This window comes from Pseudopipra pipra, chromosome 16 (genome assembly GCF_036250125.1).
Source record: "Pseudopipra pipra isolate bDixPip1 chromosome 16, bDixPip1.hap1, whole genome shotgun sequence".
Lineage (NCBI taxonomy): Eukaryota > Metazoa > Chordata > Aves > Passeriformes > Pipridae > Pseudopipra > Pseudopipra pipra.
Window position 1 is genome coordinate 3058311 of NC_087564.1, and position 16184 is coordinate 3074494.

General features: G+C 51.1%; 1 protein-coding gene across 10 annotated transcripts in view; it reads left to right on the forward strand.

Moving 5' to 3' along the window:
• The first annotated feature begins 523 nt into the window (after window positions 1-523).
• Window positions 524-16184, forward strand: part of RHBDF1 (rhomboid 5 homolog 1) — a 37000-nt gene continuing 21339 nt past the window's right edge. For 2 of the 10 annotated variants that reach the window (XM_064672694.1, XM_064672695.1), the window contains exon 1: window positions 1395-1495. In XM_064672694.1, coding sequence (XP_064528764.1) covers window positions 1434-1495 — 62 coding nt within the window. In that variant the 5' untranslated portion in view covers window positions 1395-1433. Of the gene's footprint in view, window positions 567-1169; window positions 1277-1383; window positions 1496-2043; window positions 2270-6641; window positions 6864-16184 lie in introns of those variants that run through there. The other 8 variants (XM_064672696.1, XM_064672697.1, XM_064672703.1 and 5 more) reach the window with 8 other exon arrangements.

Below are 16184 nucleotides of genomic sequence, written 5' to 3' on the forward strand. Positions count from 1 at the left end.
GTGGGCTGCTCTGCACCACTCCTGGCCAGTGCAGAGCCAGCACTGCCTTGCTGTAATAGGCAGGTGTGTGGCTCACCAGGCTTTGAAGCAGTTTTAGCAAGCTGCAGCAGTAAAAGTGCTGCACTTCACATGCTGATGGATATCTATTTCATTGGGTCTTAACCGTGTCTTGTGGCAAGATCACAGTTTCTCATGGGTTTCAAGCAGAAGGGAGGAAATTCCAGTTTCCAGCAGAGAAGAACGAAGCAAATTCATGTAATCACATGTTCACGTTAAACATAACAAGCACGAGGAAAGAGCTCTCCTTCAGCTGGTCCTCGGAGGCCACATTTCAAACAGGAGTACTCCCTGCAAGCATTCATGAGGGAGAAAGCAAACAAGGCTCTTGGGCTGGATGACCTGCTCCAGATCACGACTGGTGGGTCCTCAGCAAAAAACTGCTGCCGTGCACCATCTCATGGTCGAGCAGTCAGAAGCTGGCCTTAAGTCACCTTATTCCATCTATTTTAGGCTGGGAGGACTCAGTGCACTGAAGGAGAAACACCCTGGCTGGCAATGGCAGCAAGGTAGGTGTATTCTTAACCTGGAGGGTAAATTTTATCCACCTCAGTGCAGATGCCTGCAGTTTGGGTAAAAGAATCCCACCCTGAATCCCACTCCAGAGACCTTGGGGGCTGGACAGGGAAGCCCTCAGGAATGGGAGTTTGTGGGATGGGGTTAGCAGTGCTGTCTGCAATAGTGCTGCAGACAGGAGCGAGAAATCACGTTTCAGTGACAGAGCTTTGCTTTCCTTGCAAAATGCACTCACTATTGGCACGAGGCAAAGAACGAGCAGGGGTGGGTCAGATTCCCACTCCAGCTCCAGAGCGTTCCTCCTGGGAGATGCTGAAGGGCCCTGTGAGTTCATCTCTGCTCTGTTGCATTTACTGGACGCTTCTTTCCCCCTGTTTATGTGGTAGAAACATCTGAAAATAATTTGTGCCTTGTTAAGCTCCGCGGACGGTCAGGGTTCTGCGTGCAATTTGGTCTCCACCTCAGCCAGGACTAGCTGGGGCTGCTCTGTGTTTGCTCATTAGCTAACGAGACACGCTGTGGTGAGCAGGGCTCTCTGGGGGGCTGCCTCAGACGTGTGGCTGCCGTTTGCCGTGCGTGGGCACACGCAGGGGTGGGTGCGGTGCCGATGAGCTCACCCTGCGCAGGGAGCGCCGGCCCCTGACACGGCGGCTCTCCCACTCCTCTGGATCACGCAGGTCGGCGGGGAGGACGCAGTAGGATGGTAAGGAACATCATCCCCCCAGTTATTACTAATATTGAAAGCATCTGGAGCTGCGGGTTGGGGACCTGCTCAAGAAGGACGTGCGCGCTGCAGGCCTCGCTGGAGCTCCAGCAAAGCTCCGTGTGAGCAATACGTGCTGACCGGTGCTCTGGAGAGCATGGATGGAGAAATCTTCGGCAGCAATCCCAGGACAAAGGCGAGCACGGCTGAGCAATCGAGGTGGGAGGATGCCCTCCAGAAAGGGGAAAATGATTAGGCTGAGAGGAAAGAAACAGCTTAGGGAAGGGATGATGCGCTAACCACATGGCTGGAGGAGGAGGTGTGAACACTTGATGGGAAACGCAGGACTAAATGTGGGGGAACGGGGCAAAGAGAAAGTAAAGCGAAAGAGCAAGAAAGCCTGAGGGGACTGGTGGCATCGCAGCCCAGCGTGTGCGAGGCTCAGTGGCGAAGGCTCCCGCGAGGGGCAGCGGGGCCAGGGCTCGGCAGCTCAGCGGTGCCCAGCCAAGGGGATTCCCGGCACGGGGATCGCCCGGGCGCAGCGCTCCGGGGAAGCAGCGCTCCCACGCAGCCGCGGGGACACCCGGCGGGCCCGGCAGCTAAACCCCGCCACCCCGGCCCAGCCGAGGGGCCAAAGGGCGCTGCCCACCCCGGGCCGCGGGGGAAGGCGGGGGCTCGGGGCCGCGGGCGGGCCGGTGGCTTCCGCCCGGCGCGGCGCATTCCTACCCCGTGAGTCAGGGCGGCGCGGCGGGATGCGGCGTCCCGCGGCCCCGGGCGCTGGCAGCTCCCCGCCGGGACTCTCCCCGCCGAGCCGCGCTCGGGTCCCGGCTCCCATTTGCATGCCGAGGCTGTGAATGGCGTGCCCGCCCGGCCGGCCCCTGGCACGGGGGAGGAGTCTGCTCCGCGGGCCGAGCTCGGCGGCGCCGGTGCCTTAAGCCGAGCTGGGGGGGCGGCTCGAACCCGAGCGGCCGCTGCGCTTCGCCCGCCGGCACGGTGAGTGCGGGGCCGGGGGGATGAGCGGGGGGATGGCCGGGAGGGGCGGCCGACCGGGGCCGGTGCCCGCCCGGCGGAGGTACCGGGACCGCGCCGCCCCAGCCGGGCAGGGAGCGGCCCCGGTCGGCCCGCGGGGGTGAGACCGTGGCCGGAGGCAGGTGCCGCCCCCGACCCCTGTGTTTGGATGTCGGGAGCTCGGTGATCCCGGTGCTTTCGGCTGTAGGTGAAGGTGCGCGTTCATGGCTTGTTTCAGCTGATCGGGTCCACCCCATCTCCACGCGTTCCCACCCATCCCTCCCCTGATGCTGGCACCCGTGGTTTGGCAGCCGCTCTGGGAGGTGAGCTGCTGGAAAACACACGGCTTTTTACGTGTAAAGGTTAGCTTTCCTGCTGGATGGAGTCCCTGAACGGAGTTCTCACACTGTGCACTGCTGGCACGGAGCAGGGGATCACAGCAGCCTGACGCGAGCAAGAGCAAAGCTTTTTGCAGGATTGCACCCTCGGTGCCAAGTCCTTTTAGGTTCCTCAGCGAGCTACCAGTCCTTCCCCCCATCGTGCCGCACGCACATAGTGCCAAAGTGCCACTGGGACGTATTTTGCCTTGTGCTTTTCTCCAGTGTAACTCGGGAGAGATGAGTGGCAGCACAGAGGAGTTTTGTCCGGTGCCTGTCCTTGTGCACGGCTCGGTTCTGTGGCTGCTGCTTCTCTTGCAGGTTGGATTCGTGGCGGGGTGCACGGTGTTGGTCAGGGATGTCTCCAGGCCGGGTCTCAGAGCGAGCAGGAAGTTGTTTCCTTTCTTCCTGTTTTTGTCCCTATGCCTGCTAATTTCCTTTGGGAAGAAAACTGTATTCTGCAGTAAAGGGAAAAAATAGTCACACGTAACGGGAAGGGACAAGGCAGCAAAGCCGAAGGTGCTTCTGAATGAATCATGGGACAAGGAAGGAGCACGGGGTGTTAACTGCAGTAATGCTGATAGAGCAGCAAGGACAAGTTGCTGCCTTTGTGCTCCGACCATGGGAGTAAAAAGGACCCGCTTGGGACAAGCTGGAGAGGAGAGCCTTGGAAGGAGAATGGGATTTCCACTCCAGTGTGTGGATAGATGTTGCTCTCCAGCTCTTCCCTCTCAGTGGTGCAGGCTTTGCAGGAGGAGGTGATGACTCGTGTTAGATCGGTTGATACAGTTGGAAGACAGAGATGAACTTTCAGATACTTCCTTCAAGTTTTGATTGTTAAAAGGACTTTATGAAAGGGCTTGTCTGCCTTTTTTTCTTTAACCCTCTGTTGCTCTCATAACAGCTATCATCCCTCCCTCCTGCTGCATCCCTCTTACGTCCTTAGATCCTCGTGGCTGCCACTCGGCAGCCCAGATCTGCATTGTCCATCCATGTGTGGGCTCGTGGGGAGCCTGTGCCATTCCTAAGATGGGACACTGCCAGCCTTCCAGGAGGTGCTGTGGGTTTGGAACAGGTCCCCAGCTCTGTTCTGGTCTCTGTGCCCCCTCCAGGAAGGCAGTGGTGTGTCCGTGGTGTCCCTGCTTCTGTACGTTCCCATGAAAGGAGGTTAATGCTGTGCAGCGTAAAAGCAACTCCCACAAAACTAGTTCTGCTCTGGGACTTCCCATGACAGCCTTTTTTTTTTTTTTTTTTTTTTTTTTTTAAGCAATCCACTTGCAAGAGATCTGCCTACAAACTGGCTTTTCAGGTTCTGGGGAAAGCCATGGGCTGGCCCCGGTCTCGGGAATGTCTTGCTCTGTGCTGGATAGGCTTCAGCCAGGGGGATGAGCTTTGGATATGGGAGAGCTCTGCTCCCCTGCAAGCTCATCCTTCTCGTGGCTTGGTGCTGATGTGTCACCTCAGCCAGGAGTTATGTCCCTCGTCACTGGACTTGGCAGACGGCTCGTTTCACTTTCGCGGCGGGGACTGAACCGAGGCTGCAGCTGAGCGAGGTCGCCAGGCAGGAATAGGAATTCCTTTTGGGGTCATCAGTCCTGTTCCTCTGGAATCCAGCCCCGGAGAGTAGCCAGCAAGTCCCAACATGTTCCCCTGGGAGAGGCAGGGTCTGCCGAGAGTGGCATGATAGGACAGTTTATTCTGGGCACAGAGCCCTCGTGCTCAGATATAATTAGTAAAGGTTTGATTCCGTTCAGTGTGTCGGATCTCAAGCACAGCCTGGTTGGTGCTGAAGGCCTGAGATGGGCAACATGACCAGGAGTACCGGGTTGTTTTCCTCTTCCGTTCAGTGTATCCAGCAGAGGGTTTGGCAGAGCACCCCATGTGCTGCTGGGGATGTGCCTGCCAAGTGGGACTGGCTGTGAGCTGAAGATCCTGACGTTTCTCTATCTGTAACTCTAGAGCTTTTATCCAGCAGAACAGTCTGTGATAAGATTCTTCCCTTGTGGTTGCTGCCTTTCTTCCTTAGCTATCTCTGGAGGCTTTGGCATCCCGTGGAGACCATGTGCCTTTCTCAGAGGTTCCAGCATTAATTGTGACCTGATGTGACACTTCTATTAATTGCTGTTCCTGCACCCACCAGCCTGTTGCCAGTATATGACCCATTTCAGTAGAAATACTTAAAACTCGAGGATGGGTTCCTTCCTTAACATTTTCCCTGATCTCAGATGTGGATTAGTTTCCTTTCTTTTCAGCTGAAGAGGTGCTGGGCTCTAAGTCTAACATTTATTGTCACCTAGTTGGAATACAAGGGACACGAAATGAGCAGATCTCACTCTGTTACTGTGAGGTTGCCTCTGTGCTGCTGGGTATGTATCTGTTGTAGTTTTAAGTAACCCACAGAATGCATGTGTTGCCTGCCTGCTCAGAGAGCCCTGTTTTATCCTCTCTGCTGTGTGACAATGTCTCAGTGTGTGCTGGGGGTGCTGCAACCTGAATTTAATTGGACTTGTGACTGACTAGTGGGTAAAACATCCCAGTGCTGCTGGGAGTTCTTCAGAGGAGGGGAAACCCTGGTGTCCAATGTCACAGAGGCAGTTGTCTCCCCAGTGATGGAGTTGTTTTTAGCTTTGTGGCTGACTTTTGTTTTGTTTTTGTTTTTTTTTTTCCTCTCTTTTTTTCTGTTTATTTTTTGCTTTGTTCAGAACTAGCAGAAGAACTGAATGGACGTCAGGACCTGTTGCTTACTCTGCTAGGGTCCAGTAAGTCCCCTCTGAGAGAAAAGCATTTAGAAGGGACAGTCCCAGCCCTGCAGCTGTTAGTCCCAGGAGATTCAGTGGGCAGCAGGCAAGATTTAACCCTGGAAGGAAATGGATGTGTTAGGCAGCAGTTCCCATGGTCGTGCTGGCAGCTCTGTTTTCCATGTCCTTGGAGAACCCCAGCCTGATTTGGTGTGTGATGTTTGCCTGTGCCATCCAGGCCAGCTTGCACAGAGTGGTGCAGACCCTCCCTCCAGTGCCCTGTGAGATGGGCAGGCCTTGCCTGCCAACCTCTGTTTCCACAGGCAGGCTTGTCTGTGCCACTGGGAAGTGAGGTTTCCACGGGGAGAAGTGGAAATTGCGTCTGTGCTGAGCTTGCCTATTGTCATATCTTTGTTACTTGAACTTCAGGGATTTCCGACTGTTTGCTCCTGGTTTTGGTCCTGCTCATCCAGCTGCTGTCCAGGACCAGTTGAGGCCCACTTCAGATCACAGCTCTCATCCTTATTTCAGTCCATGCTGCTGTAGGAATGAGGAAGTGGGATTTTTTTTTTTTACTGTGTGTTGGGACGATGCCACAAGGAGCAAATTAGTAGCTGGGTTTTTGAACAAATCATCCAAACTATGGTCAAATCCTTTTGAATAACAGGCAGTGGCTGTTTCCCACTTGGTGAAGGCAGAGAGTTTATTCTTCACATTAACCTTAGCTGTCAGATCTCCTAAAGCTGTGGAGTGTATGTTCCATTGCTTGTGGGCTCTGTTTGCTGCAGAGACAGCAAATGTCAGATTGACATAAGGCTTGTTCTTGCTGTAATTTCCTTTGGGTGCACTCTTCAACTACGTAGATAAACAATTTATTTCTAATATAATTAAAGCTATTTTTTGCCCATCATAGGACTATGATGATACAGACCTGAGCAGCAGATGTGCTCTCAAATTCTGGGGCCTTCAGCAACAAACAGACCTTGCCTTAGAAATCAGAGCATCTCTAAAGCACAGTGTTTATTAAAGGAAGTGTAATTTCTTCCCAGTGAACTAAGAGGTATCATTGCACAATACTTCCCTGGCACGGTACAGCCTTCCCAAGGGGAGAAGAGATAGCAAGACGTGCCTGATCTTGCCTTTTCTGGAAAGCCTACCTTTGCCTCCTCCTCCCCTTCCTGTTTCCACTTCACTGAGAGCCAGCCCCTTGCTCTGCTGGTCAGCAGCAATCCCTGCTTTGAAGGTTTGCTTTCCTTTAAAAAGGAACAATCCCTATGAGGTCATCCTGAAGCTGCACAGGACGCTGCTTTTGCTGTTCTTCAGCTCTGGCACTTAGTTGGCTTTGGCTCAGTGAGAGTTAGACCAGCTTGAATTTTAAAATCTTGAGGGCTCAGGCGGCGGGATTGACAAATAGAGCTTCCGAATTTCGGGATTTACTGCCCTGTAGCCATCAGCACATGTGAGGTAGGTTTCTCTCTTGCTTAAATTCAAAGCCTTAAAGTGAACTGTAGAAGACAACAGACTGTGAGTTGTGCCAAAAAGTGTGAGTGTTCCTTCTTTTTCTCTGGCTGCTCTGGGACTGTAATTTCAGGGAGAGCAGTGAGAAAGAACGTGCCGTTCACTCAGACTGAAGAAGTACGGTTCACTTAGATTTTTAATATTGTCTTTTTGCTAAAACCAAGTTAGAGTTATGGTTATTTCTATTGGAGTTGGTGCACTGGGCACACATGGATATACACAGGTGTTCACACACCTGCAGAGCAAGACAAGCTCTTCCTGCAACTGCTTTCCAGTTAGACCCAGTAGGAGATGTGTGTGCCTGGCTGTTGGGCACTAGCCAGGGTAGAAATTAGAGCATCAGAGTGGCAGACAAGCTCTCCTGTGTCCCTGGCTGCTACATTAGCTGATGCTGAAGAAGAGCATCTCCAGCCAAACCAGCTCTGCTCCAAGTCCTTGGCTATTTAATTGTTCCTTTGAAGGATCTCCCTTGGGCCTCGTTACTTATTCCCTCACTGGGACCCAGGTGGACAGAGGTATGGTGGTGCTGGAGAAAGCAGGTGTCTGATGGGGGGTGAGGATGCTCTGAGTTTGAAAGGAGCATGCAGAGAAAGCTGTTCTGAGTGGCTCTGCAGCTTCCATCCTTCCTGAATGTGAAGTGTGTCTTCTGGTGGCTCCAGCGTTTGTTATTGTTATTTCCTCTAAGATTTTTTTAGGTTGCTATTCAACGTGGTTTTATGTAACTTTCCATAGGAAATGTTGTCATTTGTGGTAGTTTTGATCTCCTTTGCCATTGAAGCCTTTTTATTTAGCACAACAAACAGTGATTTTTAGCTGTTTTTAGTACCCAGAGTTATTGCTGTGGAGGATGGGTGGCTTTTGGTCTCACATAATTTTTGGTTTGGCCTATTGTGATCTTTTCAGGGGAGGTTGCTGGTTTTGGCAGTTGCTTTTGCATCAATTGTTTATTGATCTCATATTTTCTAAATGAACAATGCTGGAGTCACTAAGAGGCATTAATTTACCAAGAAAATTGTTCTTGGGGTGGATGCATGAGCATCAGCTATTCCAAAAGCAACCAGAGCCAGTGTTTATTGCTCTCCTGAGCTTCATCCCAGTGATGTTTTCCTATCTTTCCTTGTGTCCTGAACCCTTACAGTACTTGTGATGAATATGAGAGCTGGTAGAAAAAACTTGAAAATTCAGTATTTCAATGAAAAATGATGCCTTTGTTGGGTTTGTCTTGTATTTCCTAATGTGGGATTGTGGCTGCACTGACAAAAGCATTTCTGTGACTCTCACCTGGCTGTATAATTGAGGCAGTGACTGTGTCCGTGGTACTTGTGGGTCAGCCAGTACTTTACAGGACATCTATTTTACTAGTAATGGAAGTAAATCTGAAACAGGGTCTTCTGAAGCCCCATTGAATTGTTTAAATGAGTTAAATGTGCACTAAAATAGTTTCTGAGATCACATTTTCCTGCTTCTTTGTTAATGAGGAGCTGAAGAATAAAGAGCACTGAGACAACTGTGCTTTGAGGCTGCTGGGGACCCCAGAGCAGAGGGCTCCACTAACCCAGCAGGCAGCTGTGGTTACCTTTGAGTAGCGTTCAGGAGCAAGATGATCCTTCCTCTGGATGCAGTTCCAGTGCTGGCAGTCAGTTGTTTATAGCTGGAACTGTTAATATTTGAGTTGTTAATGTGACTGCGCTCGTTATCCATTCTGGCTGCGTTCTCTGTGGCACTGGAGCAGTGGTGTCATCCTGGATTCCTGAGATACATCAGCCATCTGGTAGCTGGTAATGGATCTCTTGGTGGAGAGCAGCTGTTTTGCTGGCACTGTGGCTGTTGGATGTGGTGGCAGGCTGGTGCTCTCTGGGCAAAGCTGCAGGGCGTGTTCATGGGCAAACACGAACGGGGTGAAGACACCCAAGTACTCCCGAAGGGTTTCCACTCCCTCTCCCATTGTTGGCTGTGTTTTACATGCAGGCCATTCCCCTTGCTGGTATCCAGGCAGGTTGTAGATGGCTCTGGGTTGGGTTTGCTCTGGAAGGTGGAGCTGATGATGGCTCACCACCTGGGCCCTGTGTGGGCTCTGGTGCACAGGTGTGCTTGGCTGGGGCTGTGAACCGGCCTCTGTCATTGGGGCCACACATGTTTAGGAGATGGAAAAGACCCCTGTGCCCAGCCTGCTCTGCTTGGCTCCCTTCCACCTAGTTCCTTGTGGGTGCTCCAGGCAGGGGAAATTCCTCCCTTGGGAACCCCTCAGTAGAAGCTGCCCATGGGTGAGGCTTGGCTGTCATCTCTCAAGAAATCCGTGAATGGTTTGGATGTTTTCCCATCTAATGACCCCACCAAAAAAATTCACTCTGCCTCTGCTGATACAGTAGTATTTTTATTCCTGCTGCACTCAACACCTGCACTGAGGGCACTTCTCAGAAGGTTATTTAAGCATCAAGAGATGCCGAACCCACCACCTCCCTGAGATAATTGTTGGCTTCCCACAGCGCTACAAGTGAGAGTTTCTGGCCCTGTTTTCATGCAGCAAACACTTGTGCCAGCAGAAGGAAAGGGAAGAAGCAGGAGAGCAACAGAGCACTGTTTGTTCCTGCTTCTTCCCCTTTCCTTCTGCTGGCACAAGTGTTTGTGGAGCCATGTGGGAAGGAGCTTGGGCTGGAACAGCCCGTTTCCTTTGCTGAGCTCGTGTGGGTTGGTTCCCAGTGTGCATCCCCAACAGCTGTGGAGCAGCACGAGGAGAGGGGCAGCACAGAGGGCTGGGGCACTGCTTCTTCTGGTCTCTTGCATATCAAGAGGCTGTGACATCTTCATAGCTTGAATTTTGAGTGTTGGTTTCTGTTATGTTGTTACTATTCTGCCTTTTGTCTGCTGCAACAAAAGGACTTCAAAGGTCAGAGTCTGTTGCCTGTGTGTTTGCAGGTTGCAGTTGTGGGTCATCTTTTAACCTGTGTTTGAAGAAATTCAACTACGCTTGTACAGACAAAGGAATCAGAAGAATTTTTTGAGCTCCCTGGTTTTCTTCCCTCTTCTATATGAGGGAGTCACACCTGGATACCCTCCAGATCCCAGGTGAAGCTGCTTTGAAATCTTGTAATGCTGGCATTCCAACAGGAGCTCACTTATAGTTGATTTCCATCATGACCTGCATCTTTTTGTGAATATCAAGAAAACCAGTTGCTCAGAGGGATATCAGGTCTGCTTTCCTGGTCATGGGATTGGCTCACATCTATTCAGACTTCACTGGCACATGTTTTTATTACCTGTACTTAAAACCCTCTGGCTCTATATGCATCTGAACCTTGCCCATGTTCAGTGGGTCCCAGCTGAAGCTTTGCACTCTCAGTGTGTCTCTGGCACACCATCACTCTACCAGGCTTTGCATGAAATCCCAATTCTTGGATTTTTCTCATGTATCTTCCCGTTCCCCTATCTAGGGGTCTACCTGGCTGCTTCCAAATCAGGCAGTTCCTACTGGTGTTTCTCAGCTAATTGGATGGTTCACAGTGAGATCCCTCAGTGCTGCCTTGGTTGCCTGGGTAGCCAAAGAACTTAAAGACCTTCCCCACAGCACCCACCCTGCCTTGGTGAGTTCCTGCTGGCACAGTACCGTGGTGGTGCTCGTGTGCTGCTGTTCCATGCCCTACTTGCTTGCTGCTTTTATGGCCACCTGCGTGCAGCTCCTGTTCTAGATCTTTCAAGAGCACTGGTTGAAAAGAAGACTCTCAGGAGGAAGATTCTGGGCCTTCTGATTCACTTTCTGTTCCATCAGAAAGACTTTTGCTACCTGAGATCCGTTCCTTCCTTCTACTTTGACATAAAGTTAAAAGGCAGGGGCAGGCAATGTGCCAGTGTGCCACAGTGACCTGCAGGGAAGCTGCTGCTTTTAATAAGAGGTTGGCTGTTCCCTAGTGCTCCTGTCTGGCCCCTCTCCAGGGCAGGGCACTGGGGCTCCATGCATGTAGCAGAGACAAATGCAGTTCCCTGAGCACTGACATGCCAGGCTGGGGCTGGAGAAGGACAGTGTCACACAGGCAGGGGACAGTGGCTGGAGCTGTATTTGATGTTTGAGCTGAGCTGCTGCCATGCTGAGCTATCACTGAATGGGCTGGGCCTACCCTTCCGCTCCAGGTTGCAACAGGGCTTATCTGAAATTGTTTGAGCCTCTTCAGGCTGCCAGATCGACAGGAAGTAATTTGCTAGGGTTAGTTTTGTGCTGGTAAAACACCTTGAAGTGGCTCAGTGGAGTAAGGCAAGGCTGCTCTCTGGGCAGCACCTTGCTGGCAGGGTGGTTTGGTCGTGAGCAGAACCAGGGCCGTGGGGAACTGTTGCCTGTGTGATTTGGTGCAGGCTGTTGGAGGCAGCACCAGCCTCTACCAGCACTCAGGCAGAGCCTGTGCATGGCAGAGAGCAGCGAGAGGGACAGTGTGTGGGAATGGCAGTGCTGCCAGCTCCCTGCTGGGCAGGGCTCAAAGGGCACTGTGTCTGCAGAGCTCTGCCAGGCTTGTGCCCAGAGGTGCCTGGATTGCTCAGACCCAGCCTCTGCTGGGCAGCCTCTGGGTCTGCAAAGCCTTATGGCATCTCCTCCCAGCTCGGCTGTGAGGGTCTGGAAAGCAGGAGAGGGCCCTGGGCAGTGCTGATGGTTTGATTTCTAAGGTAGTTTCTCAGGCTGGTCTCAGCCTGGGTGTTGCTGTGCTCTCAGCAGCTTTGCCCAAGAGTGCAGGGCCACAGGCCTGTTCTACCTTCCCTGTGGAACTCAGCCCCTCCATCTGCCTTGTTTTACAGGGCTGGCTCAGATATTTGGGATACTGTGTGTAACTCTCTGGGTCTGATCCATGCTGGATGGTTTTATTGGCAGCCATGAGACCGAAACCCCACTGCTCCTCTTCTCCTTGGACTTCCTGCCTTTTCCCTGCTGTGCCAGCAGCAATCCTGCTGGAGAGAGGCACAGCCAGGAACCTGCTGTCTCCTCTGGCTCGCTCTGTCTGGAGAACACATTGAGGATCCCGATTTCTTTGCTGTCTCCAGATGCCTGCTGGTGTTCCTCAACCAGAGTACCCTTCAGGTACGCAGGGCTTGCCTGGGGCTCTGCAGCAGGCACTGCAAATGCAGTTGTTGCAGTGAGGGAGGTTTGAAAACTGGAGAAAAGCAGCTGGAGCCTGACCATGGAATGGATTGCAGTGGAATAGCCCTGGTGTTCTGGGGCTGTCTGTAGGAACATGGACACGCTGTGCTGGAGAGGAGCAGTGGTCTTGGAAAAAGCAGATGCTGTTTGTTTGTTTGGGTTGAATGAAGTTGGGGTTTTGTTTTGGTTTTTTTTTGGAATGTTTCTTGGGGAAAAAAAAAAACAAACCCAGCTTTATTTTAAATGCTGGTAAAATGGAATTTTTGGAAGAAAAGAAGTCAACATGGGAATAACGTCACTTGTCTGTTTAAATGGAAGGTTGGACTGTCTTTGAAATGACTCTACAAATCCTGAATGTATTTAGGATGCCTGTCAGTTTTAGGAGCATGCTCAGGCTTCTGGGCAAGGCTTTTCCTTCACTGTTTGGGTCAGTGGATTTCACTAAGCAGCTTTTCTTGATCATGTGCCAACTTTGGAATTTAATATACTCTCCCCCTGTCTTAGCCTGACCCACAGCACAGTGGATTTGCCTTTCATTCTGGTGCTGTGACCTTGCTTTGGCACAGAGCTTTTGAAGATGACTTTCCCAGAGTATCTGCAATCTACACATTTCTTTCCTTTGTTTGTTTATTTTAATTGAAATGGACATTATTAATAATTTTTGTGCTGCTGCCACATGCCGCTGATCTGTTAGGAGAAGATAGATTTGCAAATGCCCTGAATTCAGCCTGTGTGCTCTGGAAAAGAGTTTGTGTTTCCAGATTCCTCAGGTGAGAGATCTGAAACAGCTCCTGTCCAAGGACTGAGCTGCTGGATGTGGATCCCCCTGTGTTGATGGGAAGAGGGGCTGGTAGGAACAGTGTGGAAGAGATCTGTGCAGTCAAGATTTGTGTGGAGAAGGAGGATAGGGAAAAGCTGATCACTCTTCTAACCCAAGAACTGCAGGGCAACAAGTGAGCCCAGGAAATGGCAGATTTGCAGAGGAACTGAAGAGGGCTTGTCATGCAGAACGTTTCAGCTTTGTCATATGCAGTTATGAATACTAAAAATCTGCTTGGATTAAAGAATGACTTGGGTAAGTTCTGGAAGAATAACCATTGGATGGACATGGAGATGGATACAGAACTGTTAAATGTCAAGACATCTCTGTTACAAGAAGCCTCTGAGTCATTCATAGCACGTGCCATGGCTCTGTGCTGGGAGACAGGACTGTTGAGTGATCCTGTACCCTGCACCCCCTGCCAGCCATCCTCTGTTGGAAATGAGACACTGGCTTTAGATGGACAGTTGGCCTGACCTTGCCTGGCTGTGCTGAGTGCATTCCTATCCTGCTGCTGTTGGTGACCACTTGACAGGACTGAGACATTGGGATTGATGATATGGGACCACTCAAAACGTGTCAATGCAGGCAACTCTGAAACAAACCCCATTGACCCCATCAAATACATGGACACTGGATCCTGAAACAGCAACCCCTAAAAATAACCAAGGGGTCGTTGTGAAACTCAGCAAGTGCTTTCAGTGCAATGCTGAGACAGAAATCAGTGACTGCAGCACTTTGAGTGAGAACCAGGTGCAATAAGGGCTGTGACCTGCCGTGCAGACTGTTTGACCATCCAGCTGTACATCTGTGTACTCAGCTATGCATCCATGTACAGCTAGGCTGTACATCTATATGTACACCTGGATCCACCTTCAGTCTCCCTGTTAACCCCCTGGAGACCTGCCTCCTTTGACCATTACCCAGCCCTTTCTGTGCCCAGGGTCAGAGGCAGCTGCCTAGCCTGTGCTGTGGCTGAGTATTCACAGTGGATCAGGCCCTGCAAACTCTTAGGTGTGTTTGTAAGGTTTATTTTTGGCCTCTCCAAATGGACACAGGGAGCTGGGAATGCTGAACAGCTTTGCCTTAACTGTATACTTTTGTTGGGAAGTGAACATGTTAGTAAGTAAAAGAGGTCGAACTGGTAGAGGGATTTGCTCCTCACTGCTCTGCTGTCACCCTTGAAACTCACCTGGCCTTTAACTACTGAATGCACTTAGACAACGAGTTTTTGTGCGTTTTGGTGCTTTGCTGTTTCAAGAACTCTTTAACTGTGGAAGTTGGGAGAAAGCAGAGCAATCCATTGCTCTATCAGGATGCGAATTACATCTTCAGATATTCCATGAGGTGTTCTCCTTACCTAAAGTACAAAGTTGAGTCAACTTTGGGGATAATTGTAAGGCCACAGGCTTGCCCCTCTGTGTGTGTGTACCCTGTCCTCCTCTTTGACATGTGTGCACACTGCTGGAGATCCCGTGCTCTGCTCTGCAAGGGTGGCAGTGAACCCAGTGAGGGATACATGAGGGATACATTACTGTCTGTGGCAATTTTGGAAGGGAAACTGAAAACAGGTTTAATTACAAAGTCTTTCACGGGGTGCAGCATTATTGCAGCAGCTTTTGGGCAATACAGGTGTGATTCATTCTCTGCCTTCCTGGCTTGGCCTCACTTTGATAAAGCTGCAGGTCTTACATGTTTGTATTCTTTACACCCAGAGCTCCTGCTCACAAAGGCAGCTCTGTGGGTGGACAGGAAGGAAGTTGAGTGATGTTGGCTCAGTGAAGAGATGCTGCAAGAAGAGTTTCTAGTTCAGAGGCTCCAGAATTTGCCCTTGAAGGCACAGAAAGGAGGCTCTTGAGTTGTGTGAAATGTTTGGTCACGCCAGAGTGGTGGCTCTGTCTTTGTTGGCTGGTCTCTGATTAGAGCATCTCAGGAAGACCTTGTGTTCCTCAGGGGTAAATGCTGGAGCTCTCTACATTGCACCAAGGGATTGTTTCAGGTGTGAGAAATCTACTTGGCTTTCTGACCTCACTGTGAAGACAAGTTTGCCCATTTTGTGTGCAAGACCTTTCAGTAAATGTCTCGTGGCGGATTTACCCTCACCAAGTGCAGGCAGGAATTCCCCTAATACTCTCACTATTCCCATCTTATAGGAAGTCAGAACAGTTGTATTTGGCCACCCCTGTGGCTCAGGGTGGAGGGAAGGAAGGAACTGTGTCCCTCTCATGCACAGCACAGCGTCTGTGCACACAGGACCGTGGTGCACGTACGAAGGGCATGTCTGTACAGGCTGGGTCATGAATTCCCAGACTTTTGGGGGCCTGTGGTATTTGCTGAAACCCAACCTTCATCCACCTACAGCTGAGTCCTCCCTTTCTGTCGTTGGGCTCAGCTGAGCAGGGCGCTCCTGGCAGCCAGCCCAGCTTGTGTGACCGAGCCAGCAGCTGGCCTTCAGCTCCTTTTAGATGAGATTCTCCTCTCCCTACCCCATCCAGATCATCCCCCTCTCCCTTTTGTTGACCTATTTCCCCCCCTGCCATCCCCCCTCCCCGTTGTGTATCTTTTGCAATGGTGAGCATGCTGTTTGTGCAGCTCCTTCCCAGAGCAGCTGCAGGGAGCTGTGGGAATATGGTGGAAATGCCGTGCGAGGCAGCGCGTGTTTCGGACAACCAGTGCCTAATTTAGGTTGGGAGGGACCTTTGCAGGTTGTCTGGCTCAGCCACTGTGGCTGGGATAATTCAGGCTGCTCAGGGCCTCGTTTTGTTGAGTGCTGAATGTCTCGAAGGATGGAGGTCCCTTTGCCTCTGGTCCTGGCCTAGGACTTGGCCTCTCTCAAGGAAGAATCCTTGCAGGTTAAAGGAAGAATCCTTGCATGTTAAAGGAAGAATCCTTGCATGTTAAACTCATTCTGGATTTAAAATAAATGGACTGTGTTAACATTTTTAGAGCACTAAGTTTTAATTCAGTTTTTCTCCTTTTTAAGTCATGTGTGCCTGCTGAATTAACTGACTGCTCTGTCCACCATGGTGGGGGAAGAGGCTGGGACACTTGATTTTTTTTTTCTTTGTCCCTTATGGGATCTGTGGCCCAGGACAACGCTGGGATAGAATGGGATCTGTTGTCCCAGTTGGCACACACGCTGGCTTGCAGTTGTCTGTATGCTAGGAGGGAAAGAAATATGGGCTTGTAGTATAATTTAGGTTGGAAAGTTCCTGTGGAGGTATCTGAGCTGATCTTCCAGTTGTTTCTCTGAGCATACACAGTGAAGTAGGTGCTCTGCCAGTCTGGAAGAGTTGTGTGGTCCCTGTCCTCCTGCCTGTGACCTAAA